Source organism: Phoca vitulina, unplaced genomic scaffold (assembly GCF_004348235.1).
Source record: "Phoca vitulina isolate PV1807 unplaced genomic scaffold, GSC_HSeal_1.0 scaffold20, whole genome shotgun sequence".
NCBI classification, from domain to species: Eukaryota; Metazoa; Chordata; class Mammalia; order Carnivora; family Phocidae; genus Phoca; species Phoca vitulina.
In genome coordinates this window covers 37,161,780-37,187,103 of record NW_022589723.1, presented here as the reverse complement: position 1 = coordinate 37,187,103, position 25,324 = coordinate 37,161,780, and the positions used below count along the sequence as shown (strand labels likewise).

The following is a 25,324-nucleotide window of genomic DNA, read 5'->3' as shown; positions in this document are numbered from 1 at the left end:
CCGCCCCTTGGCCTGCCGCTCCGCCCCCGCGGGGCGTCCCGGGCCGCTCGTCCCCTCAGCGGCGGCCGCACGCGGCCCGGGGTCGCCGTGAGTACTCGCGAGGGCGGCCTGTGGGGCGGCCGCCACGGGAACGGGGCGGGGCGGCCGGGCCACGGGAAGGGTGCGGGGCCCGCCCCGCCTCGGCTGGGGTGGATGAAGTGAGGGGCTCGGACCGGGTGGCTCTGAGGGGCGCTCCTAGGTTTGACAGGCTTCGCTCAAGGCCGGGCGGCTGGCAACACCGATCGGGCACAGAGCTTCTTCCCCGGGAGGCAGGTGTTGGGTGTCTTTGGGGTCTCCGGAGGAAACCGGAGAAGAGCTATGACTGCTCCCCCCCAGGGAGGCCTCAGGGCCTGCCCTGGAAGCGCGGATGGCAGCCAGTGTTTTGGGGGCTAACTTCGTCCTCTCCCTCCACCGGGTGTACCGGAGATAGCGCCAGCCTTTGAGAATCTCCCCTCCGTGGGTTCTCCCCCGCACTCTTTGTTCAGTGGCTTAGTCTTTCTGAGAAAGGAGCACTCGGTGTAGAGCGGAATAACCCCCTTTCCCGGGACTACAAAGCTGGGAGTCAAACCCAGAGTTAAACGTTGGGATCGGAGGCTTTTTTGGCTAGATGAAAAGTTGTCAGACCGAGAAGTGCCGGTGGACCTAGGGAAGGACTTTTGTGGTCCGGACTTGAGGCTTATTTACATCTGGCCTGTTCCCATACAAATTCGTAAAGCCTTCTGTCTTAGCTGCCATCATCAGACTTAACACTGAGGTGAACACCCTTGTTTGGGTACTCTTCACACAGTGTATACTTGGCCCAGCTTCTCTTGAAAGGTTCCCTCCTTCGCCTCATTTAGATAAATCAGATAGGTCTTTCTTGCTTAATTCATTAAACAACTCCTTTAATTGGTTATAACCACATTACAAGAAAATTGGATGTAATTAGGACCTGTCAAATGTTGCTTAAGTCCCAATTCCACTATACTGATGCTAAGCAACTTGCTTGGCCTTCCTACACCTGGGTGTTCTATGTATAACGTGAAAGCACTGAGATGATCTTTTAGGCTTACTCCTCTTTCAGATGTCTGTGATTCTGTGAATTTCATGACCCACCACTTCTCTTTTCCCACTCTTTAAACCCATTCTCTACCTCCAGGGGAATGGGCATTGAGAGTAGAAGATGGGAGTCCCTTTCACTGAAACAGCCTGGTTTGGGAAGGATGGTAGTCTCTGAATTGTTTCTTCCCTGGACAAGAAAAATTCCCTCTGAACTGCCTTTTTCTCCTTGTGGTAACAGCAGAAACCAAGCAGCAACAGCCCTTGGAGAGAGGCTAAGTTTTTCTTGACTTCTACGGTGACAAAGACCTTGAGAAAGTTGGTACTTCTGGCCTACGCTGCCAACGTCTTACCACCCAGCCCGAGAGCCCAAGCTGGACATTAGTGCCTCCCTCTTTATTCCTCTGTGATCATCCAGATCAGCACCTGACTGTTCATTTTCAAATCTCACAAACCCAGCTCAGCCCTCAGATCTTCATAATTTTGGTTCTCAGCTGCTCTTTAAGGTGAATGGAGTCTTGCTTTTTAAAATCATTTTTGTATGATTTTGTCCATGTGTAGACACATTTAGGTTCTTCTGTGTATCTCCCTTTTGGTTTAGGTGTCTAGCAGACAGTTCATTCATTCATCTATTCATTCAGTAAGTATGAGTTGAGGTACTGACAACAGACAGTAAAGAGTCAAAGCCTCTGCCACCACAAAGCTTATATTCTGCTGGAAGATAAATAAAACAAACATTTTGTATGTCAGAGCATGGTGCTGTGGAAAACTGTAAAGCAGGTAAGGGGGATAGAAAGTGCTAGTGTGAGTGTGTTGAGGTTTTGCTGTTTTATAGAGGATGGTCAAGATGACCTTTGAGCAGAAATCTGAAAGTAAGGAGCACGCCATATGGATATCTGAAAAGCATTCCAAGAAGAGGCAACAGCAGGGACAAAGGCTTTGTGGTGGGAGTATACTTGGTATGTTTGAAGAACAGCAAGTAGGCAGTTGTGGAGTTTCAGGGATAATTTTCCTGTTCACACTTAGAGTTGACTTTTTAGGGCCCCTGAAAAAGTGAAGGAGTAGCCTATGATTTTTTTTTAACTTGTTAGGGAATTTTCCAACTATACACAAGAGTATGAGAAACTCTCATGAACCCATCACTCAGATTGATCATTGATATTTGCCATATTTATTTCATTCCCCCCACCCCCCTTTGGGGTGGAGTAGTATTTACAAGTAAATCTCAGATATCAGGCCATTTCATCTCTAAGAACTTCAATTGCAGTTTCCCTTTGCATATTGTTTTTGATGAGTCAGGCACTGCTATCAGCTCGAGGACAGCTATGGTGTTTGCCTTGGCATTGTGCCATATGTCCCCATCCTGGGTCAGTTACCAGGCTTAAGTTGGTTATCTGGAGAATAGACCACAGGTCCTTGGAGCACACGAGGATTTAGAACAGTGGTTCTCAAATTTTATCATGCATCAGCATAACTTGGAGGGCTTATTAAAACACAGATTACTGGACCCCCATCTCTGGAGTTTCTAATTCAGTAGGTCTTAGTAGGGGTCTGATAATTTACATTTTAAATAAGTTCCCAGGTGATGCTGATGTTGAGATCCATAGACCCCACTCTGATCTATAAACCTAAGGTTCAGTAGAACCATATTAGAGACCAAGAACACTTCTGTTTAGGTTGGAGTGGGTGAGACAGATATGTGCAGAGCCAGGAAGGCCTAGATAGTTGTTCTTAATTTTGTGAAATGGCTAGGGGTTAGTGTTTTTCTGACTATTTATTGGGATCATTATTGCATTTTTATTTGGGGAGTAGGTTCCGAGATTAGTCCAGGGTATTATTTTGGCCATGACAGCTCAGACCATGTATACCAGGGGATGTTCAGTGTTGTTGAGGACTTTTTAAGTTAGCTATGATTGTCATATAAAGGCTTCAAGTGATACTGATATTTAGTAAGACATGATGATTCAATTTGAGTAAATAACTAGGAGTAAAGATTCCCAAAAGAATCTGATTCTGTTGAGGGTTGGTACTGTGAAGAATGTTCCTAAATGAACTGACTAGACAAAGTAGCATATCATCTGGTCCTGCTACCATCACTTTTGCCTTCAGGGGTTGATACAGCATTATGATCTAAAGCAGGGACTTGCTCTAATCCAACTCCTGAGCTCAAATGGAACAGTAGTGTCTTATGTTTGTATAGTGCTTTCACAGTTCATTATCTTTAAAGAACTATGTGTACAAGTGTGTGTACATGCATGCAAGTATGTCTCTATGTGCAAGTGTCTGTAATATGTCTAATAAAAGTGTATCCATAAACGTGTGCTTGTGTAAATACCATCTAGCTGTTAAGTGGTGATGAAACCAATTGTTGTCTACTTTCCACAGGACAGTGACTTGTTACCACCACCACAGCAGAGCCTGACATCCCCACCAGATCTCCAGTCAGCCCCTGACCTCACCCCTTCCCTTGTCTCCCTCTGTGGCCTCCTAAATGCCCATCCCGTTGGCCTGTGTTCAGCTGGTGGTATGGAGGGGTGCTGCCTAGCACTGACCTGGGAGTGTGTGTGACCCACTGACCCAATGGTGAGAACTGACTACCCATCTCTCCAACTGATCATCCAGGGGATAGATGGGACAAAGTGCAAACCTCACCTTTTCCTGGTATTTTCCCTTCCACCCTTTTGAAAGGTAGAGTTGGTTATCTGAAGTTAAAGGAAGAAGGAGCATGGAGACTGTATTACTTGGGTGTGTACAGGTAGATTTTTTTGGGAAGGAAGGAGAGAGTTAAATAAGGGACAGAAAGGGAGTGATAAGAGAGCTTAGCTATGTGTGTAGCTGCTTTGCAGTAATGATCCTAGAAGAGGCCAGCCTGCACTAGGATCTAGATATGCCTAGGAATCAACATTGATGTTGAAGTCTGCATCCCTCCCCCACTGGCCGCCAGAGCCTCAATCATCATACCTACACTCAAGAAGGCCAAAATTCCCTATCTTCCATCTCTCAGAAGTCAGAGGTAGGCCATGGATATGACCAGATCCAGGAAGAGACAGGTGTTCCCAAATGGTGAGATGAAGGGAGTAAAGGGAATAGGGCCTCAGTTATTCTGTCCCAAGGAGCCTCCCGTTCTTTGTGGGAATCTGTTTCCTATCACCCCACTCCATTCCATGGGATGATAGGGATCCAACAAAGGTTGTATCCTTATTTCTCATCACTAGGACATCAAAGGCCAGTTCTGGAATGATGATGATTCGGAGGGAGATAATGAATCAGAGGAATTTCTCTATGGAGTTCAGGTGAGATTACAGCCCCTAAAACCCATATTGGATAGTCTAAATGTGTGCTTCTCTGAATACAACAAGTAGTGAGAGATTATTCTGGAGCAGAGATAAGGTGAGGATACAATACAGTGTTGGTGTGGTCTGAGCATTGTCTTACAAGAGCTGATCTCATATCCTTGCTCTTGCCTGGGACTCATACCTTTCTCAGAGTAAACTACATTCTTTGTATGTGGAAGCTACCCATGTGTTCTTGGTTGGAAATAATTAGTTTTTGACTCTTCCTTCACTAGTTAGTGGGTGTCATTTCATTCATTATTGTCAAATTTTTAAAAGATTACCCTGCCAGTGATTGCTTCGTACTATCACTACCCAGGGCACAATCCTGAGGAGGAATGTTGGACTCTTCAGACAGAACCATCTGAGTTAAATTCTGTGCTCTTCAGCCTGTCCTGAGTTCTCATGGAAGGGATACCTAAGTATCCCTGGTCAGGGTCAGAGGCAAAGCTGCAGACTTCAGGCTGTGTACTTCTTGAGCAAGGCCTGCATTTGGTCCACTGAAAGTTCATAGAGTGGAGATGGTGGGAGACTTGTGTGCCAATGGTGGGTGGCTAGGGTCACCATCAAGAGCCCCTTCACAGAAGCTGCCTTTTGCTTATATGTACTACTGCCGTTTGATTTTCTTGTTCCTGGTGTTTGTTCATGTTCTTTTTATTTTGCATCTCTCTTTCCCCTCCCCGCAAACCTCCCCACTGTTTTCGCTGCTGACTCAGGGGAGCTGTGCAGCTGACCTGTATCGACACCCACAGCTTGATGCAGACATTGAAGCCGTGAAGGAGATCTACAGTGAGAACTCTGTATCCATCAGGTGGGACTCCACTTCAGGAGCAAGCCACTTCTTTCTGAGCTGTGGAAGGCTGGAGGTTTTTTCTTCTTATGGCATGATAGGGGGTCTGTGGACCTGGATAAATTAGGAGCTTAGTGATAGTGGGAGTTGCTCAGAATACTTAAGCTTAGCTGAGAGCAGTGATGAAAGAAGTATAGCCACTTTTCTTAGAAGTTTCCTCTCATCCTAGAATCCCTCTAAGCTGATAGTTTGACCTTCGAGGTCAGAAGGGCTTCTGGCCTGGAGGAAGTCCTGATCGTGTAAGTGGCTTGAGGCTGTAGCTAAGTCTAGATACAGAGCTACCTTCCACTCTTCCCTCTCCCATGGCCCCAGGCTCAGTTTTCCCTCCACCTCAGTCTCTGTTCCCTTCTTTCTCCCTTAATGAGTCTCCCCTGTATCTCTGTAGAGAATATGGAACTATCGATGACGTGGACATTGACCTCCACATCAACATCAGCTTCCTCGATGTAAGTGGTGCTAGTACCTGCCAACAACATGTCTAGCTGGACTTGTGGATTTTGTCATGTAGGCCAGGAGTCTTGTTCCTGAGTGCTGTATTTGGAGCACATATTCTTCATCCCTGTCTTTCCTAGACCATCAGCAGACAGTGGTGTGTACTGTCGTGTGCATGTGTGTGTCATATAGGGAAAACTTCCAAGTCCATTCCTCTCCGTTGCTAAACTGGAACCTGTTTCCCTTACTCTTTTAGGAGGAAGTCGCTACAGCCTGGAAAGTCCTCCGAACAGAACCTATTGTGTTGAGGCTGCGATTTTCTCTCTCCCAGTACCTCGATGGACCAGGTAAAGGCAGTGACTTTGGGCATGTAGGTGCTTCAGTTGTGGTCTAATCCAAAGTCCTAAGTTAACTGCGCCAGAGAAAAGCTAGGAATAATTTGGGTATAATTTGCAGGCCATTGGTAGGGGCTTTTCATTCATTTCCTCTCACCTGCTAGCCATCCCCTGAAGGCCTTCTTGGTTAATGAAATGGTTTTCTCTGGTCCCCAGATATTATTTATTCTTTCTGTTCCCCTCGACCTCCTCATAGAAGCTGAAGTGATTTGGAATTGGTCAGAAACCTCCCAGAATCCGCCCTCTGCCTCAGATGCTTGCTTCTCCATCACTATTGGTTAGAGTACTCTTAGAATCTGAGGAAGCTCTTTCACTGAACCGGGGCTTTGGACTCCCAGGAAAATAGAGACATGCACATACTAGGAGCTTTTTCTTCTCTTTGCAGAACCATCAATTGAGGTTTTCCAGCCATCGAATAAGGAAGGGTTTGGGCTGGGTCTTCAGTTGAAAAAGTAAGAACTTTGATCTTTCTGGTTATGGACATATGAGGGGAAGAGATGGACATATGGATGGACAGGCAGACCTTTGGGTGGAATGTTTCCTCCCAAAAATATCTTTCTGAGATGTGCCCAAGAAAGACTAAATAAATTGGGAAAACCAAATTTATGGTTAGGTGGGAGACCCTCTGGTTCTGGGGTGTCTGGCCTTGAGACTTCCTGGAGGTGAGGTGGGGCTTATTAGTACTTACCATTTAAGGATAGGTACAACCCTAGAATTAGGGTCATGCTCTTCGTATTTTCTCTGATTTTCTCAGAGTGGGGCTTTAGGAGCTCAGACAGTTTTAGTTTATGGAATGTGTTGAGCGTCTTGCTAATATTTGGTGTACAAAGAGAAATAAGTGAATTATATAGATTCTACCCTCAGTGAATATAGAGTCCAGTGGATACATGTTCTAATACAAGTGAACATGTAAGGTTTAAAAAGACTATAGAGAGGGACACCTGGGTGGCTCAGTTGGTGAAGCGTCTGCCTTCGGCTCAGGTCATGATCCCAGGGTCCTGGGATCGAGTCCCGCATCGGGCTCCTTGCTCAGTGGGGAGTCTGGTTCTCCCTCTGCCTGCCGCTCCCCCTGCTTGTGCTCTCTCTCTGTCAAATAAATAAAAATTAAAAAAAAAAAACCTTAAAAAAAAGAGAATATAGAGGAAGGGGTGACTCAGTCTGGTGGTGGGTGGAGGGCTATGAGTGAATGAATGAAAGGGAGATGATTCATGTTTTCAAGGATGGATAAGAGTTGCCCATGCAGACAGACTCTGAGAGTGAATAACATTTGCAAGGACACAGTCAGGTGAAGCAGCCTGTGTGTAGGAAGCTCAAGTAGTTAAATATTGCTAGTAAAATACAGGGGGAGAGTGGTAGGAACTGAAGCCAGAGAAGTAGGAAGGGGTCCAAATCAGAGAGGATCTTGGGCTTTTATCTTGTAGGCAGCGGGAGCATTGAAGGGTTTTAAGCAAAGAAAGGACGTGGTCAGACTTCGTTTTAGAGAAATGATTCTGGTAGTGCTGTGTAAACTAGGTAGGAGGGGGTGAGACAAGAGACCAGAACTAGTTTAGTAGGAGGCATTTGTAGAAGTCCAGACATGAGATGATGAGGGCCTGAGCCAAAGTGTTAATGTGGGTGAGAATAGAGATGAAAGATGGACTAGAGAGATTTGTGGAGTATAAAATCAGTAAGACTTGAAGACTGATTTGGATATGTTGTATGTGGTCATAAAAACCAAGGAATAGTGGAAAATTACGCTTAGGTTTCCAGCCTAGGTGGGTAAATTATAAAACAGCAAATTAAATAGGGATGTAAGAAGAAGAGCAGGTTTATGGGATAAGGATAGATAATTAGTTCCATTTTAAACATGTTGTTTAAAGATAACCTTGGGGGGGGTGTTGCCTGGGTGGCTCAGTCAGTTAAGTGTCCAATCTTGGCACAGGTCTTGATCTCAGGGTGGTGAGTTTAAGCCCCACATTGGGCTCCATGCTGGGGATGGAGCCTACTTAAAAAACAAAAACAAAAACAAAAAAACCTTGGGATATTCAGGTGGAGGCACTCAGTACATAGTTAGATATGTCACAGAAGTTAGGGTTGAAAATATATTCACTGAATGGGTGGAGATTACAACCAGTGTAGAGTATGAGATTGCTAAGGGAAAACATGATAAAAAGAAAATAGGATCAAGGGCAAAACACCCTTTGACATTCAGACAAAATACCCAAGAAAAGCAGCAGGGTGGGCAGAAAAAGAACACTGAAGGTAGGTCAAAGAAGTTAAGAATAGGAAGCGAATGGTGTCACAGAAGGCAAGGGGGAGAGTTTCTACAAGGAGGGCAAAATGCCAGAAAGGATAAAGGATAAGTAAGAGGAGAACTTAAGAGTTTTTGTTGGATTTAGCATCAAGGTAAGAGCAACCATAGTGGAGTGGTGAAGGTAGAAACTGGACTACAGTGAGTGGTTAGCAATGAAGTAGAAACAGTAAGTGTGGACTGAGATACTTGGATGAGGATAGGAGGGGAAGAAGGAGATGTAACTAGACTGAGGTGCAGAAACCGAAACTTTTTGGAAGGCAGCTATGCTCACCACTATACCACCAATGCAGATGAAACCGAAACTTTTTGTAGACTTTGGGAAAGGAACTGACAGGAAAGGGGGATGATTGATGGATCAAGGTCCCTAAAGAGACAAGAAGGGGCTGAGATCTAGAGAACAAATAGGGGAATTAATAGAAGGGTCACCTTGTCTCCAGAGAATGGAGGAATCAAGGTAGAGTGGAAATGGAAATAGATTTTGTAGTAGGGTTGGAAAATTAAGGGAGCTGGTAACTGATGGCTTCGATTTTCTCTGTTAAGAAGGAAGAGGCTATCAGCTGTAGGTGAAGTTAAAAGCTTAGAGAAGGCGGTAAGGATTTAGAATAATAGCTTAGAGTAATGCCAGAGAGGACTGATCAAAGACAAGTGAAAGAATTGACAGGACTAGCTGAGGGCCCAGCTAAAGTTGGAAGCCATAAGTTTGGGGATATAATTTTTTGCCTAGCAGTGTCAGTACCCCTCATGTCCCTACTCCTTCACTATTTACAAAGTAGAGGGTGGTACTCAATTCCATCCCACTACTTCTGTTCCACTGTCAGTATAGTCATTCTTGGCAGTATATTCCCAGGTTCATGGCCATTGAAGGCTCACCTTTGAGATCTTCCATTAAAGGCAAATCATCTCAGAATTGTTCTGGTCCATTAGACCAGGTAATGGGAGTGGATATTTACCCCTAAGGTAAAGAGGTACTTTAGGACAGTACATTTCCATGTGCTAAGGTCATTATCAGGGGGTCTTCAGACACACTTCCCCACCACAACTAGCTTTACAGCCCCTGGGTCTGAATTTTAGGTTAATTGCTTTTCATAGTTCTATTCCTTGACCTATTCCCCTGCCTGAGTTTTTGTAAGCCTGTTCTTTGATTCCTTAGGATCCTGGGTATGTTCACTTCCCAACAATGGAAACATCTCAGCAACGATTTCTTGAAGACCCAGCAGGAAAAGAGGCACAGTTGGTTCAAGGCAAGTGGTACCATCAAGAAGTTCCGAGCTGGCCTCAGCATCTTCTCACCCATCCCCAAGTAAGTGCTCCCCTAGGAGCAGATCATCTCTAATGACCGTGGTCTTGTCTGAGCTTCCACCCCACTTTCTTGATTACCTAAAGTTATCTATTTTGCCCTCTCCCAAGGTCCTCTAAATTCTGCACCTTTAACTATTAACACCACCCACACAGTCCTGTCCCCTTGGTGTCTTTATCCTTGTACTTCTGACACCAGTATTCATACCTTGTCCTTTATGTAAAACACAATACCTAGCTCATGGTATGTATTTGAAGAATTGTATGCTAATTTTTTCCATCTTTTCTTTCTTTGAACGTCATCTATTACTCCCTCTCCTAAGAAGGCAGAATCTGAGAATAGTCATCAACTCCTTGTTCTCATGAGAGGGTGTACTGATTTATTATCTAGGTTTTAGAAATAAATATTGTCTCGTTCTCTGTCCCCAGGCCTACATTTTGTCCCCCTGGGGCCTCTGACTTGCCCAAAGGCTAATATAAACCCAGATTTGTAGCTTCCCAGGCACTGTTATTGACAGACAGACATTAGGCTCTTCGGGTTGCAACTGCTTCTTGCTTAGTACAGTATTTAGCACGTAATCATATGTATATAAACACCACACACACACACACAGTAAATGAAACGTCCTGTCCAAGGGATCATTCCATACCTGGCCTAGATGCCATAGAGATTGACTGAGACTTTGCCTCTGCCTGTTCTCCATGTTCCAATCTGAAGAACACACAAATAATGACATAAGAATCAATTCAGGTTTGTGATCTACTTGTTTTAAAAGTGTTTAAGATCCAATGGAACTTTCCTCAGGTAGTAGTTCTTTGGCTTAAGTCACTTCACCCATCCTGGCCTAGGACACACTTACCTCCAGTGTTTTTTTTTTTTTTTAATTAAAGGTTTTTATTTATTTATTTGACAGAGAGAGACACAGCGAGAGAGGGAACACCAGCAGGGGGAGTGGGAGAGGGAGAAGCAGGCTTCCCGTGGAGCAGGGAGCCCGATATGGGGCTCGATCCCAGGACCCTGGGATCATGACCTGAGCCGAAGGCAGACGCTTAACGACTGAGCCACCCAGGCGCCCCTCTCCAGTGTTCTTCTAGGGCTCATTCTGAATCCGCAGTTTCATCACTTCTCTTTGCTCTCTCTCCAGATCTCCCAGTTTCCCTATCATACAGGACTCCATGCTGAAAGGCAAACTGGGTGTACCAGAGCTTCGAGTTGGGCGCCTCATGAACCGTTCCATCTCCTGCACCATGAAGAACCCCAAAGTGGAGGTGTTTGGCTACCCTCCCAGTCCCCAGGCAGGTCTCCTGTGCCCCCAGCACGTGGGCCTCCCTCCCCCAGCACGGACCTCTCCTTTGGTACATGGGCTGGGGAGGGTTTGACTTGGGTGTCAGGAGGGTGGGAATGGAAATGTGGGAGTATAGCTTCTCAACATGAGGTGGGAGTATGGTTTTTCAGGCATCCTAAATCAAACTTGGACATGTACCATGAATGGGTAGAATGGAGCACATTTTTTAATAGCTGAAAACATAACTGTCTGGCAAGCTTCTCTGATAGTAGGCCATGAAGCAGGGAGTCTGAGCTTGGGCATCCCAAGATGTCATGTGTGATTTTATTAGGTTGTGGTTAGGACTTGGTCATCAGCTGCTGTATTAACCTATCCACCTACCTTGAAGAAGGTAGGAACCTTTGGCAAAAATGTCTAAAGGTCTTCTCTCCAGGTTTGGGATTATTTAGGCTAATTGGAGGTAGGGCATAGCTATTTCTGGAGAATCCTAGGTGATGAGTGTGAGGTCTTTCTAGGCACCAGCTTCATAGGAGGCTCATGATGTCTCTCTTTCTACTCTCATCAGGTCAGTGGTCACTGCAAGAACATCCCCACTCTGGAATATGGATTCCTTGTCCAGGTAATTGAGTTCAAAGCTTCATTCCTAAGCCTTTCCCCTGTTACCTGACTCATCTGATCCCCTAACATCTCCCAGCTCCTCAGTCAGTTAACAGATATTTCCTGAGTTGCTCTGCTCTTAGAACTGTACTAAGCATTGTGTGGATAGGAGAAAAGAAGGCATAGTTTCCATCCTCAAGAAGCTTATGGCATTATTGGGAAGATGCTAACAGATCATGTCTGATCAAGTGCCAAATGATGCATGACAAATTTTAAGTGCATTGGTGTCAAGATATGAGAGGGATTGACACTGATTTCCTTATGATCCTCAACATCCTCACTCAAGTGGTCTTCAGTTTTCCCTATACCGCTTTCACTGCTCAGCTACTACTGGGTTATTTCTTTTTCATATCTCTTTATTCCCTGGACATGCTTTCTTTGATTTTTGCATCTCTATTATCTTTGTTCCCATCATTCCCTCCACTGGCCTTCCTCCCCATATCTGCCTTTTGCAGTCAAGGCTCAATGCTACATGTATCATAAAATTCTTCTCCATTACTCCAATCATACTAGGTGGGAGTGATCTCTTCTCTCATTGAACTCTTAAGATGCTTGTTGTTGTTGTTTTTTTTTTTTTTTAATTTTTTTATTGTTATGTTAATCCCCATACATTACATCATTAAGATGCTTGTTGTTTTGTATGGCACCTGTGTGTCACATACCATATACTTTGAGTTGTAATTAATTTGTATACATGCCACATCTCCCTTGTTGGTGTTGAGGGTTTGAGAAGACAATCTTTTATGTTATTGCATAATCAAGGAGACCATTCACCAAACCGGGTACATAGTGGGCATTCAGTACATCTGAGTGAATAAAAGCCCTTGCATGTCCCTTTACCAGCCCAAAAATATGTGAAATGGGAACAACTTGATTCATACAAAACCTGGTACCTGATAGAAAGAGTCATGGTAAGACAGAGTGTGGTTTGGGGCGCCTGAGTGGCTCAGTTGTTGGGCGTCTGCCTTCAGCTCAGGTCATGATCCCAGGGTCCTGGGATCGAGCCCCGCATCGGGCTCCCTGCTCTGCGGGAGGCCTGCTTCTCCCTTTCACACTCCCCCTGCTTGTGTTCCCTCTCTCGCTGTGTCTCTCTGTCACATAAATAAATAAAATCTTAAAAAAAAAAAAAAAAAGACAGAGTGTGGTTTTATTTTGTTATTGTTTTTTTTTAGGTTTTGTTTTTGTTTTTAAGTAAGCTCTACACCCAGTGTGGGGCTTGAGCTCATGACTCCGAGATTGAAAGTTGTGTGGTCCACTGACTGAGCCAGCCAGGTGCCCCTAGACAGAGCGTTTTAAAAAATTCTTTAGTAATGAGCACTGGCTGTTATATGCAACTGATAAATCACTAAATTCTACCCCTGAAACTAATAAAACACTATATGTTAACTTAAAACAAATTTTTTTTAGGGTATTGCCAAATGGCTCTGGATTTGTGCTCTCTTCCCAACAGAATTGTATCTATGCTTTTGACCAGTGGACAGGCTGATTGTTCTGGGTAGTTGAAATGGCTTCTCAGGCCTCCTACCATGTAATCATGGACTGAATATTCACCTATCTCAGAGGGACGATCTGTAATTACCACAACTAAGGTTAATAGTTTGGGTAGTACCTGTTAATGTTTATAAAATACTACCATGAAGGGGCACCTGGGTGGCTCAGCCATTAAGCGTCTGCCTTTGGCTCAGGTCATGATCCCAGGGTCCTGGGATCAAGCCCCGCATCAGGCTCCCTGCTCCACGGGAAGCCTGCTTCTCCCTCTCCCACTCCCCCTGCTTGTATTCCCTCTTTCACTGTCTCTCTGTCAGATAAATAAAATCTTTAAAGAAAAAATACTTTCATGAAATTATCTCATTAATTTCCATTCCTCTGTGGGGTTAATAATACCCACTTTATAAATGAAGAAACAAGGCTCAGGTTAACTGATTTGCCCAAAGTTATATATGTTATTAAGTGGTAGAGGGGGGTAGGATTTTAACTCAGGTCTTCTGCCATGGCTGTTCCTGTGTTTACTGTAATATATAGTTGCAGCTCTAGAGTTGGGCCATCAGTTTAACTAAGCGCAGGGCCCAGGAATAGATTCTGCCTTAGGCACAGGGCTGGGAGTAGGGAGAGTAGCTGGAAAGAAGCTTAAATAATTTCCCTTACCTGTGCCTGTACTTCCAAAGGACTTGATACAATCTCTTCTCTCCTCAGATCATGAAGTATGCAGAACAGAGGATTCCAACGTTGAATGAGTACTGTGTGGTGTGTGATGAGCAGCATGTCTTCCAGAATGGGTCCATGCTCAAGGTATATGCCCTAATTTGTGACCCTCTTCCCTTGGACCCTTAGCCAAGGCGCCTTCACTCCTCATCTCGCCTTTCTTCCTTTCTTCCTAGGTCTATGGTAAAGGTAGAATTCTGTCCATACTCCCTGAGACTCTAGAAATAATTGTTTTTCTCAGAAAACAAATCTCAGCAGTCCTGTTTGGAAAGATGAGGATATATGAACATTTTTGAAGTTATAACCCCCACCCAATATTTAAAAATAGGGATCAGGTATTGATCAAGATGATTGCATATGATGGTGTTCTCAAGGACTCCCAAGTCTAGGTAGGTGGACAGACACTGCACTATAAGTATGGAGAGGAGACACGAGCAGTGTTGTGGAAACTCACAACAGAGAACCTCTAACTACCTAGGGAAGTCATGGAAGGCTTCATAGAGAAGATAGCATTATCTCTCAAACTTATACATAAGGCGTTTTAATTAAGACTAATTTATAGTTTTCTTATGATGTAGAGGGCCCCAAATTCCTACCTCATTTTAGAGTTGTCTGAGGTCAGATTTGTCCTCTCTATAACACCTTCTTACTGCACACCCTGTGCCACTACTGTCTGTTTAATATGTCCATCCAGCCAGCCGTCTGTACTCGTGAGCTGTGTGTTTTCTCCTTTTACACTCTGGGAGTCATGTCCGGAGCTGCAGAGGAGGTCGCCACTGGAGCAGAGGTATGGGAGAGGGAAAAGCTGCTGGGGAACTGGCATCAAGAAAGGCCAGGCAACCTAGCAATTTCACTCCTTGCAATTTAACCTCCAGAAGTGCTTACATGTGTAAGGATGTTCAAGATACTCTTGTTTGTAATAGTGAAAAAAAAAACATGGATACAATTCCATCTCTGGGGTTCTGTTAAAGATACCATGGCATGTCCTTACAGTGGAAATACTATACAGCTATTACTTATGGGTAGAACATTATATATAAAAAAGATAATGCAACAGTAAGTGTAGTGTAGTTTTTTTTTCAGTTGCCTATTTAATAAAATAACTAGTTCCATAGGAAGAATAATCTGAAAGGATAGACATCAGACTTAACAGTAGTACCTGTGATGTGTGAGATTTGTTTGGGGGTGGGGGATGATTTTTATCTTTTCTTTAGTCACTTTTTAATTCAATGTTACTTGAATTTTTATAAACAGCCTGTATTTTCTAATGAAACCATAAGCATATTTGCTTTTAAAAAAGAACAGCAGAGAGAAGTGCTGAGAGCCTCCAAAAGGTGGACCTATGCTGGATACTATGTGACTCCCAGCTCTGGGAGATCCTTTAGCTTCTGCCCTCTTTCTCTCTTTTCTCCTAAGGTGGTGGATCTGTTGGTGGCCATGTGTAGGGCAGCTTTGGAGTCCCCTAGAAAGAGCATCATCTTTGAGCCTTATCCGTCTGTGGTGGACCCCACTGATCCCAAGACTCTGGCCTTTAACCCCAAGGTATCGTTGCTTGGGAAGAAAGTCAGGGCTAAGGAATAGAAATGGTAAGAGATAGTGGGAGTCTGTGGGCTGTCGTTCTAGTATATATAATAGCTTGGAATGCGGGACAGAAGGAATGGAACACTTGGTTGTTGGGAACTCTTAAACCCCAAGCTTTAGCTGTTTTAACTGAGTTTGTTAGAAGGAGGAGAGAAGAATTAACATTATTGGGTTTTACTAGTGAAGAATATCGACTTTGGAACCAGACAGACCTGGATTCCATTTGAGGTTGGTTCTACTCTTCCGTGGCTGAATGGTGTAAGAAAAGTTGCTTAACCTTTCTGAACCTTGATTTCCTTATCTGTAAAAAGGGGATAATACCTATCTTGCAGGTTGTTATAAAAATGAGAGATAATATATGTAAAGTACTGTATTAGGGTTCTCCGGAGAAATAGAACCAATAGGAGATATATATAGAAAAAGACTTATTAGAAGGAAGTGGCTCGTGCAGTTACGAAGGCTGAGAAGTCCCAGGATCTGCAGTTGGCAAGCTGGAGACCCAGGAGAGCCAGTGGTGTAAATTCCAATCCAAAAGCTGGCAGTCTTGAGATCCAAAAAGAGCAGATTTTTCAATTCCAGTCCAAAGGTAGGAAAAGACCAGTGAGTGTCCTAGCTTCAGCAGTCAGGCAGGGAGAGTTCCCTCTTCCTTGGCCTTTTTGTTCTCCTCAGACTTTCAACTGATTGTGTGAGGCCCATCCAAATGAGGGCAGGCAATCTGCTTTACTTAGTCTGCTGATTCCAAGGTTAATCTCATCTAGAAACACCCTCACAGACACACCAAGAGTAATGCATGACAAAATGTTCAGGCACTCCATGACCCAGTCAGATCAACTTGATTAACCACTGACAAAATTAACCATCACAAGGGGCGCCTGGGTGGCTCAGTCGTTAAGTGTCTGCCTTTGGCTCAGGTCATGATCCCAGGGTCCTGGGATCGAGCCCCAAGTTGGGCTCCCTGCTCAGCGGGAAGCCTGCTTCTCCCTCTCCCTGCTTGTGTTCCCTCTCTGTCAAATAAATAAAATCTTAAAAAAAAAAATTAACCATCACAAGTACCCAGCAGAGTGCCTCACTATTACCCTTCTTGCTATATATCAGGCACTATATAGGTTCTTTACATATGTTATTTAGTCCTCAGAACATCTCTGAGAGTGTAGTGGGAATTTTTATCTTCATTAACATACAGGGATACGAGGTTCTAAGAGGTTAAGTAACTTCCCCTATTACTTCTAGCTGGTAAAAGAGAACTAGCAGGTGATTCCAGAACTGTCTGACATTCAATCTGTGTTCTTTCCATGATAATGCTATTTCCCTGGGGCCTAGACTTCTTTTGTACATCTGGCCCTCCCTTTTCATTACATCTTACTCTCCTCTACTTTTCTTCATCTGGGTCTTCTCTTCCTATTGATTCCCCACAGAAGAAGAATTATGAGCGACTTCAGAAAGCTCTGGATAGTGTGATGTCCATCCGGGAGATGACCCAGGTATTCTGCCCTCTGCCTGTCCTGCTTAAGTGCCCTGTTGTGCTTGGAATCCATGGGAATGGAGTGAAGATTTAGAAATGCTACTCAGATTCCTCACTGTATTTTCTTTAGTCTTCCCTCTTCAGCCTTCCCAATCCTTGTTCTCTGTTATTCCTCTTTCTCACTCCTGATGTTTCTCTCAACCTTTACCTTTGCTGCCAATTCCTTCACAAGTTGTTCATATTTAATGTTTTCCCCATAATTCTTAGGGAATTAGAGAAGTGAGGGAAAGACTTTTGCCCAGGGTTGGGAGGGTGAGGAGGGGGCTTGGACTTAAGGAACTAGCCCCAGGGGCCTACATCTTCTGTCCTTCTAGGGGTGGGGCAGCCACATGGAGCAGTGACCATCCTTTGACTCAAGGCTGCCCCTCACCAGACTTCCCCACCCCTCGTCTGCAATCTCTGCATGAATAGACATTCATTTGTACTCACATTTACAGGTGGGCCTCTTCTCAGCAAATCCTATATATCACAGTTCAGATTAACACATAAGATATACCTAGGAGGGATGATTTGTCAGAAGGACTCTGCTTTATGTAAAGTTTTACCACAGGATTCCTTAGCCTGATCTTTTTGGGACATTGATTTTATTTATTTTTGATTTAAAGTCAACTTTTTAGGGTTGTAGGAATTGCATAAAATGAGGGAGACCCACCTGCATGTTGTTTTGTAAGCATTTTCAGTCATTTTCATATTTATTTATGAGTTTTCTCAATCTGACTGGGCTCCTTGAGGGTGGGAACCCCATCTCCGCTTGCCTCTCTGTGGCCTTTGGTGCCTACCTTGCCCTGGGCCCTGATAGTCAGTCTGTTGTAAGTGGGAGGGCCCCACCTCTCCTGGGAGGTAACTTTATGGCCTCTGTCTTACAGGGCTCATATCTAGAAATCAAGAAGCAGATGGACAAGCTGGATCCCTTGGCCCATCCTCTCTTACAGTGGTAAGTAGTATGGATAGAATGGTTCATCCTTCGGGGATTGGAAGGGAGGTGTGGGGGTGTATATTAGACATGGAACCTACACCTTCTTTTAGAGGCAGTTTTAGCATCATCCCTGAGGTTAGAGATGTTCTGGCTGCTTTTTCTTGGGGTTTTATTGATACACTTGCCCTGAAAAGAACTCAGAGCCTACTAAGAACTCACAAATTCTGACATCATGTTTCGGGTTCTCTTTAGGTGTTGTTTCCCAATAGGTTTTTAAGTATCCTCTGTATGTAAGCATTAGTACTGTTACAGCTCAGTTTTCTGTGCATCCAGAGAAGTCTGTCTCCCTCTTCTACTCCCTTTCCCCGTCTCAAGGCCTTCCCTGTTGTTGTACACTGTCCAGAGCCTTGAGGCAGTATTATTATTCCTTTCTAACAAAGATCCTGAACATTTCTACTGCCCTCCGCCTCCTGCCCTCCTTCCCTGATCTTGATTTCTGTTGTTTTCCTGACATAGCTTTCCCCTCTTTTCCTAGTCAGCTTTTGACATCAGTACTTTCTCAATGCAGCATGCTCCCACATAGCATGAGGAGTGATCAGGCATAGACTATCCAGGATGGCATCACAAGTAAATGGGTGAAGCCCAAAGAACCAAACTGTATCCGCTACATGAGATAACATTGCCTTGCTGAGCCCTCACTGTTTTATGCCTTTGTTCTCTCCTGTGCTCTGAGTTCAGCCTACACACAGCCCAATCTGTCCTTGAATCCTCAGGAAGATTGTTGTAGTTTCTTCTGTTTCTTTCTCCAGCCCAAACAGTAACTTTCTTTCCATTCCTCCGCATCCTCGGGAGCCCTGAAGGCTTCCTCTGAGCTCAGATGGGATGGCTCTTGAGCCCCAGTTGTATGTCTCTAAATCCCAAGTACAAGTTGTCACCCTGCTAATACAGATCCCTGCTTTCTGATTTTTTTTTTTTTTTGTAGCTGATCTTATGTACTCTTCCTTTTGTATTATCCTTTTCTCTTCCTAGATGTAGCAGTCTCCCTTTCATCCCTGTCTTTCATCCATTGTTTACCCAGTAACTAGCTGGTCTCTGGTCGGTAGCTTCCCTTTTACATTTTTCTACACGAGCATTACCACCCCAGGAGTACCCAGATAGTGATTTGAACATTTCGCACAAGGCAGACAGCCCTGGAATCCTTGCTTGTTCTCCCAGGGGTTCAGCAAGGCTGCTGCTTTGTTCTGGATGGTCTGGCCAAACATTCATTCTTTCCATTCCTTTTTTTTCTGTTTTATGCTAGGATCATCTCTAGCAACAGGTCACACATTGTCAAACTACCTCTCAGCAGGGTAAGTGACTATTCTTCTAAACTCTTTAAATTTCTGGTGAGGGGCAGGGAGGGGCTCCAAACCAGCTAACCACATTGGTCCTAGACTTGTTTCATTGGCTCTGTCCATCAACAATAGTCTTTGGACCTAAGCATAATCTCTTTATTTGGGGTCAGTGCAAGCCTGATTTGCTCCCTGTTCCCAACCCTTCCCTCCCTGATCTCCATTTCTGCTCTGTTTTCCTGACCCGACCCCCACCCTGGGCAGCAGCTGAAGTTCATGCACACCTCACACCAGTTCCTCCTGCTGAGCAGCCCTCCTGCCAAGGAGGCTCGGTTCCGGACCGCCAAGAAGCTCTATGGCAGCACCTTTGCCTTCCAGTGAGGAGGGTGGGGACTGGGGGTGGGGGTGGGGAGGACAACAAATAATTTAGGGGGATGGGAAGGCAACTTCACTTGAGGTATATGAGTGTGTGTTACCTATGTCCACTAACTGATCAGTCAAATATTTATTATTATTATGGTAGGTGCTGTAGAAGGTAAAAAGATACATATGATATGGTCTTTACTCTCAAGCTACTTATGTTGTAGTTGAAGAAAAATGACATTTACATATAAAAAGATGTGGTTGAAGGAATAGATCAGAGGAGATAGATCTGAAAGCTACTTGGAAGGAAATCAGTGATTTATGCTGAACTGTGGGAGGGGAGAGAAAGTGAGAGAGAGATTAAGAAGGGCGTAGTGGTGCCCTTTTCTTAAAATAGATGTCAAATCAGGACTAGCAGCCGTATTTGGGATCAGTGATAATTTGTTGAGTGTGAGGTGCATCTACTTAACTTGAAATATCAGGAAAATAGACAAAATGCTGAACCAGCATTTGGGGATTCAGGATGGGACTACCTGAAGCACAGAAAAAAGGATGGGACTGGAAATTAAGATGGAGGGTTAGCCTCACGCACATATCTTGCATGCCCGTGACTGTATCCATGTGCATGTCCATCACTAGGTGTATTTGTGTCTATCATCATGTCCTGTGTGGGTGAGGATGGGTGGGAGTGGCAGTCTTAGAAGTGCTTCTGGGAACCTCATACTGTGAGGACACATGTCTTCTACCCTGCCTTACAGTGGGTCCCACATTGAGAACTGGCATTCGATCCTGCGCAATGGGCTGGTCAATGCATCCTACACCAAATTGCAGGTGAGGCTGTGCCCCTTTCCCTTTCTCTCCACCCCCCCTCCCTGCCCCACTCAGTTTTGGGGAAGGCTGCTCTAGAGTACTCAGCTGTTTTTGCCTGAGCATCCTCAAATCTAGCCTGTTGTGGGGCTTCCCTAGGAAAGAGGTTGAAATTGTTTGTATAGAATGAATGTGGCTGTTGTATCATTGACCCCAGGCTGTATTTTTTGGTGGTTTCGGGAATGGGATTGTAGTAATAGGCAGGAATATGAATTGCTAACTGCAGCCACTGTGATGAATTAACCTGTTAGACAAAGCTTTTTAATTTATGTGACTGTTCATTCAGTCAATTCAGAGAATTGATATGAAAGACTTGTTTCTTTGCCCTGTGAGCCTCCAAGGAATGCGTATTGTCCCTCCTCTTGGCTACCTGTTCTATAGTTCCTTTTTTGGAATCTGCATATGTGCCAAGGCCTGGACACAGGAGTATGGATTCTGAGGGACTGACTCAGTGGCTCTGCCACTCCTCACTTTCAAAGACATCAATATCTAGTAGGACAAAGGGGTTAATCTGCACCCACTTTTCAGCCAATCAGCTTTTCAAGAGTAGGTTCCTAGTGTTATCTGAATGAGTGAGAAGGTAATTGGAGGGACAGAGGGCTGGATAAGCCTTGTGGCTGCCTAATATACAGCCATGGGAGGGCCCAGGCTCATATTGCTCATCCTGGTGTTTCCCTGCAAGCTGCATGGAGCAGCCTATGGCAAAGGCATCTACCTGAGCCCCATCTCCAGTATTTCCTTTGGATACTCAGGTAAGAAATACTCTGGCCACCTTGACTGTATTTACGTCGCATTCATTTTGTAAATACATAATCTATGCTGTCTCCTCCTCGTTCATCATGGATACTTGGTCTTTGTCAGCTCTCTCCCCAGTCATAGATACATAGTCTGTCTCTCTGCCTCCTCTTATTAGAAATTTAGATTCTTTACAAGGCGAGGCCAGTTGCCTCCCTTTCTCTTAGATAGTCCTCTTCTCCATGGGGATAGTTTTATTCATTGTAGAGGCTTGACTCTGAGATTAAGTTAGGGATTAACTGGGAGATTGAAATGAGGCTTTGTGTAGACTATATTTTTGGTGTTAGCGGTAGCCTATCATTATTATGGATGGTGTATGTGCCCACGTGCATGTGAGTTTATATATGAATACACTTGAAGGCTTGAGTAACTTCCATTGGCTTACATGTCTGGAGACATTGTTCTCCCTGACAACTACCTTTTAAAATTTAAACTGTTTATAATTACATAATATTATAATAGTTACATTGGATGGAAGAGAAAGCCTTGTATTCCAAAGATAAGGCATGAATGAAGCCCATATTCTAGTCAGGAGATAAGTCCAGCTTTGTTCTGTTCAGAAAACGAATCTGACTTGAAGCTCTCTCAGTGTTCCAGGTTCATGTCTTAGTTCCTTTTCAGTCTTCTTTTGTTCTTGTTCTGTATAGTCTCTGTATAAAGGATAACCACCATATATTTACACATCTGCCATATAAAAGGGACAGTATTAGATTCTTTATAGGTTATTATTTAGTATTCTCCAGTAATTTAACTGTTACAAAGATAGGAAAACTCAGGTCCAGAATCATAGAACTTAGAAGAGTCTCTAAATTTTAAACTACTCTAACAACAGAAAAAACCCAAAAAACTCACCGAGCCCAGATAGTTTTATAAGTGAGTCTTAAACCAAACTTTAACCAAACCAAACCAATTATTACAGTCTTATACAAAACTACCCAGAGAATGGAAATAGAATTATAAATCATAAAAGATCAGTAAATTTGACTTTATTAAAACTAAAAACTTGTGTTCATCAGAAGACTTTGTAAGAAAGTGAAAAGCTACAAACGAGAAGACATTTAGCAATACATTTAACTACAAAAGATTAGTAATAAAAATGTATTTTAAAAATCAAAGCGCTTGGGTGGCTCAGTCAGTTAAGCATCTGCCTTCAGGTCAGATCATGACCCCAGGGTCCTGGGATCAAGCCCCATGTCGGGCTCCCTGCTCAGTGTGGAGTCTGCTTTTCTCTCTGCCTCTCCCCTTGCTTGTGCTCTCTCTCTCTCTCAAATAAATAAAATCTTTTTTTAAAAAAATAATTAAAAATCAATAAGAAAAAGACAACCTGATAGGGAAATAGGTAAATGACATGAACAGGCATTTCACTGAAGAAATGACCAAAAAATATGAAAAGCTGCTCAACTGCTATTAATCAAGGAAATAAAATCAAGACCAAAAAGACTTACTATTTAGCACCTATGTGGATTGGCAAAAATCAAGAAATCTGGTAATACCTTTAATGGTTCTAGAAGTTGTAGATCAGCAGGATCTCTTTTATTTTTAATGGGGATATAAATTGGTATAACCACTTTGGAAAATAATTTGGTGTTAAATTTCATAGAGCTGAAAAATTTTATCCCAGCCACCCAGCATTTTCATTCCTGCCTACATATACCCAAAGGTGTACGTGAATGTTCAAAACAATACCATTTGCAATAGCAAATCTTGAAAACAACCCAAATGCTCATTATCAGATTATCAGGAGGATGGATAAATACATTTTAGTATATTCTCAGGGTGGATTATTATTTAGCAATGAAAATGGATGAACAGTGGCTCTCAACTATATGGAAAAATCTTAGTAATTAGTTGATTTTATTTTATTTTTTTTATTTTTTATTTTTTTTATTTTTATTTTTTAAAAAGATTTTATTTATTTATTCATGAGAGACAGAGAGAGAGAGAGAGAGAGAGGCAGAGGGAGAAGCAGACTTCCCGCGGAGCAGGGAGCCTGATGCGGGACTCGATCCCAGGACTCTAGGATCATGACCTGAGCCGAAGGCAGATGCTTAACCATCTGAGCCACCCAGGCGCCCTAATTAGTTGATTTTAAAACAGGCAAGCCCAGGGGCACCTGGGTGGCTCAGTCGGTTAAGCGTCCAGCTCTTGGTTTCAGCTCAGGTCATGATCTCAGAGTTGTGAGATCAAGCCCCATGTCAGGCTCTGCACTTACCGTGGAATCTGCTTGTCCGTCTCCCTCTGCTTCTTCCCCCACCTCCATGTTTTCTCTCTCTCTCAAATAAATAAATAAAATCTTAAAAAAAAAAACAAAAAAAAACAAGCCCAGAACACTACTGAATGATGTCTTTTTTATATTGTTCAAAAGCAAACAAAATTAAACATTTAGGTGCATGTGTGTATGTGTGTATGCTAAAACTAAAGAAATTTCAGGATAGTGGTTACCTCCAAGAAGAGGCAGATAGTTAGGTGTAAGTCACTAGTAATGTTTTGGTTCTTGGATTTAGTTTATAGGTTGGGTCTATAGGTATAATAGATAATGAATAAATAAATTAATGATAGTGTGTCATGAACCAAACCTGATGATGAATCCACACAGGGTAAGTGCACTATAAATACTGATTGAATGCGTGAATGAATCTTACTCTGTGTGCCTGCAGTGCAAAGTAGGGGTTGTGTTGGGGTAGTCTTTTTGGCTTCTTTGTCCAGGTTTCTCAGTTTTTATCTTTGTCCAAGCCTGAGCTTCCCTTATTAAGCTCTTATTTTCTGAGTTAGATTCTTCTGGTTCTTGGTGCCCACAGAATTCTTGCTTCCTGTCTGTTCTCTCCCTGTTCCCGCCCTCTTTCCTCTCTCACTGGCTTCTGTTTACTACTAAGTGCCTGAATCCCTTTAGTTGCCATATGGAGCCAGGAATCTCTGTTGACCCCTTATCTTTCTTCATTACTTTCCTGATTACATAAAAACATCATATGGCACCATGCTTTTCCCTCTTGCAAAGGTCCATTGATTATGGATACAAAATGGCATAGGATTTTACTCTTAGAGTTACATCCAGTCCTTTATTACTTTACAGTTAGGAAAGCTCATACAGAGAAGTTAAAGGACTTTCTTGGGGTCACACAGCTGTGAGTAGCAGAGCTAGGATTGGAGTCTAGGCCTCCTAGCTTCTAGGCCAGTTTTCTTATCACTTTATTGGATTGACCAGGTAGGCTTTACTTGAATGACTGTGTCTTTGAGGGTCCAAAGATACGTGAGGGTCTATCATGTGAGATGTGTACAAATGTCCAGTTTATTGTAGTTACTCTAGCATTTAGCCAACTCTGTCTTCTTATATGTTTCCATCTACCCTATTTAGCTCTGGTTTTCTCTGTTCTTCCTCAGGGTATCCTTAGTTTTGTGGCATTCGGTGCCCTCTGGGAGCCGGTATAAATAGAGACCATCCATTTGGCTCGTGGAGCCTCTATTCCAATGACTTGGCCATTGTGTGCAGGTTATAATGAGGGCCAGTGAGAAAGAAGATGGTAATCATCTGTTTGTTTAGTTCTGTTTAGAGACTTCTGATATGTGTGTACTCTGGACACAAAACATCAAGGGATTATGCTAGCCACCATGTTCTCAGGTTCTGGTCTTGGTAAACTGACAGAAGATCATTGGGTCAATATGGACAGGACAGTGTGCAACAGGATTGGGATGGGACAGGATTTGGATTGTATCATAAGGGCCATCTCAAAGACCAGCCATAGAAAACAGATTGTTCTTTCTTATCCTCTGGGGTAGAACTTGAGTGGGAATTTCACTCAGAATCTTGCATTGAAATACCCAGGATGAGAAGGTCATGATGTTTGGATTCAGAGCTAAACCTAGTTAAGGCTAATGGAGAAAGTGGAAATAGAGGGGTGGTAAGCGTTCTGTAGGGGGAAGAAATTAATTTAAGTCTTGCCCTGAGTTTTGTTCAGGCCATAAATCTGTCATGGGACTTTAGTGTAAGTGCATGATGAATTGACAGCCTGAGCAGTGAAGAATGTCAGTCCAGTCATCCACACTCCTGCACCATGGCTAGCACAAAACCAAGAATTGAAGCAGAGTGGGATTAGTAATAGAAAGTTGCAGGATGGAGTGGTGAGGCCGGGTT

General features: G+C 43.6%; 1 protein-coding gene across 9 annotated transcripts in view; it reads left to right on the top strand.

The window, feature by feature from the left end:
- PARP6 (poly(ADP-ribose) polymerase family member 6) overlaps nucleotides 1–25,324 on the top strand; it is a 61,336-nt gene continuing 36,012 nt past the window's right edge. Inside the window, exons 1-20 of one of the 9 annotated variants that reach the window (XM_032417023.1) lie at nucleotides 1–87; nucleotides 1,319–1,583; nucleotides 3,463–3,660; nucleotides 4,293–4,370; nucleotides 5,126–5,220; nucleotides 5,645–5,705; nucleotides 5,948–6,038; nucleotides 6,472–6,538; nucleotides 9,530–9,679; nucleotides 10,821–11,031; nucleotides 11,527–11,580; nucleotides 13,812–13,907; nucleotides 14,515–14,607; nucleotides 15,237–15,362; nucleotides 16,817–16,882; nucleotides 17,790–17,857; nucleotides 19,140–19,188; nucleotides 19,435–19,547; nucleotides 20,292–20,364; nucleotides 21,083–21,152. In XM_032417023.1, coding sequence (XP_032272914.1) covers nucleotides 3,658–3,660; nucleotides 4,293–4,370; nucleotides 5,126–5,220; nucleotides 5,645–5,705; nucleotides 5,948–6,038; nucleotides 6,472–6,538; nucleotides 9,530–9,679; nucleotides 10,821–11,031; nucleotides 11,527–11,580; nucleotides 13,812–13,907; nucleotides 14,515–14,607; nucleotides 15,237–15,362; nucleotides 16,817–16,882; nucleotides 17,790–17,857; nucleotides 19,140–19,188; nucleotides 19,435–19,547; nucleotides 20,292–20,364; nucleotides 21,083–21,152 — 1,564 coding nt within the window. In that variant the 5' untranslated portion in view covers nucleotides 1–87; nucleotides 1,319–1,583; nucleotides 3,463–3,657. Of the gene's footprint in view, nucleotides 88–1,318; nucleotides 1,584–3,462; nucleotides 3,661–4,292; nucleotides 4,371–5,125; nucleotides 5,221–5,644; nucleotides 5,706–5,947; nucleotides 6,039–6,471; nucleotides 6,539–9,529; nucleotides 9,680–10,820; nucleotides 11,032–11,526; nucleotides 11,581–13,811; nucleotides 13,908–14,514; nucleotides 14,608–15,236; nucleotides 15,363–16,816; nucleotides 16,883–17,789; nucleotides 17,858–19,139; nucleotides 19,189–19,434; nucleotides 19,548–20,291; nucleotides 20,365–21,082; nucleotides 21,153–25,324 lie in introns of those variants that run through there. The other 8 variants (XM_032417024.1, XM_032417025.1, XM_032417026.1 and 5 more) reach the window with 8 other exon arrangements.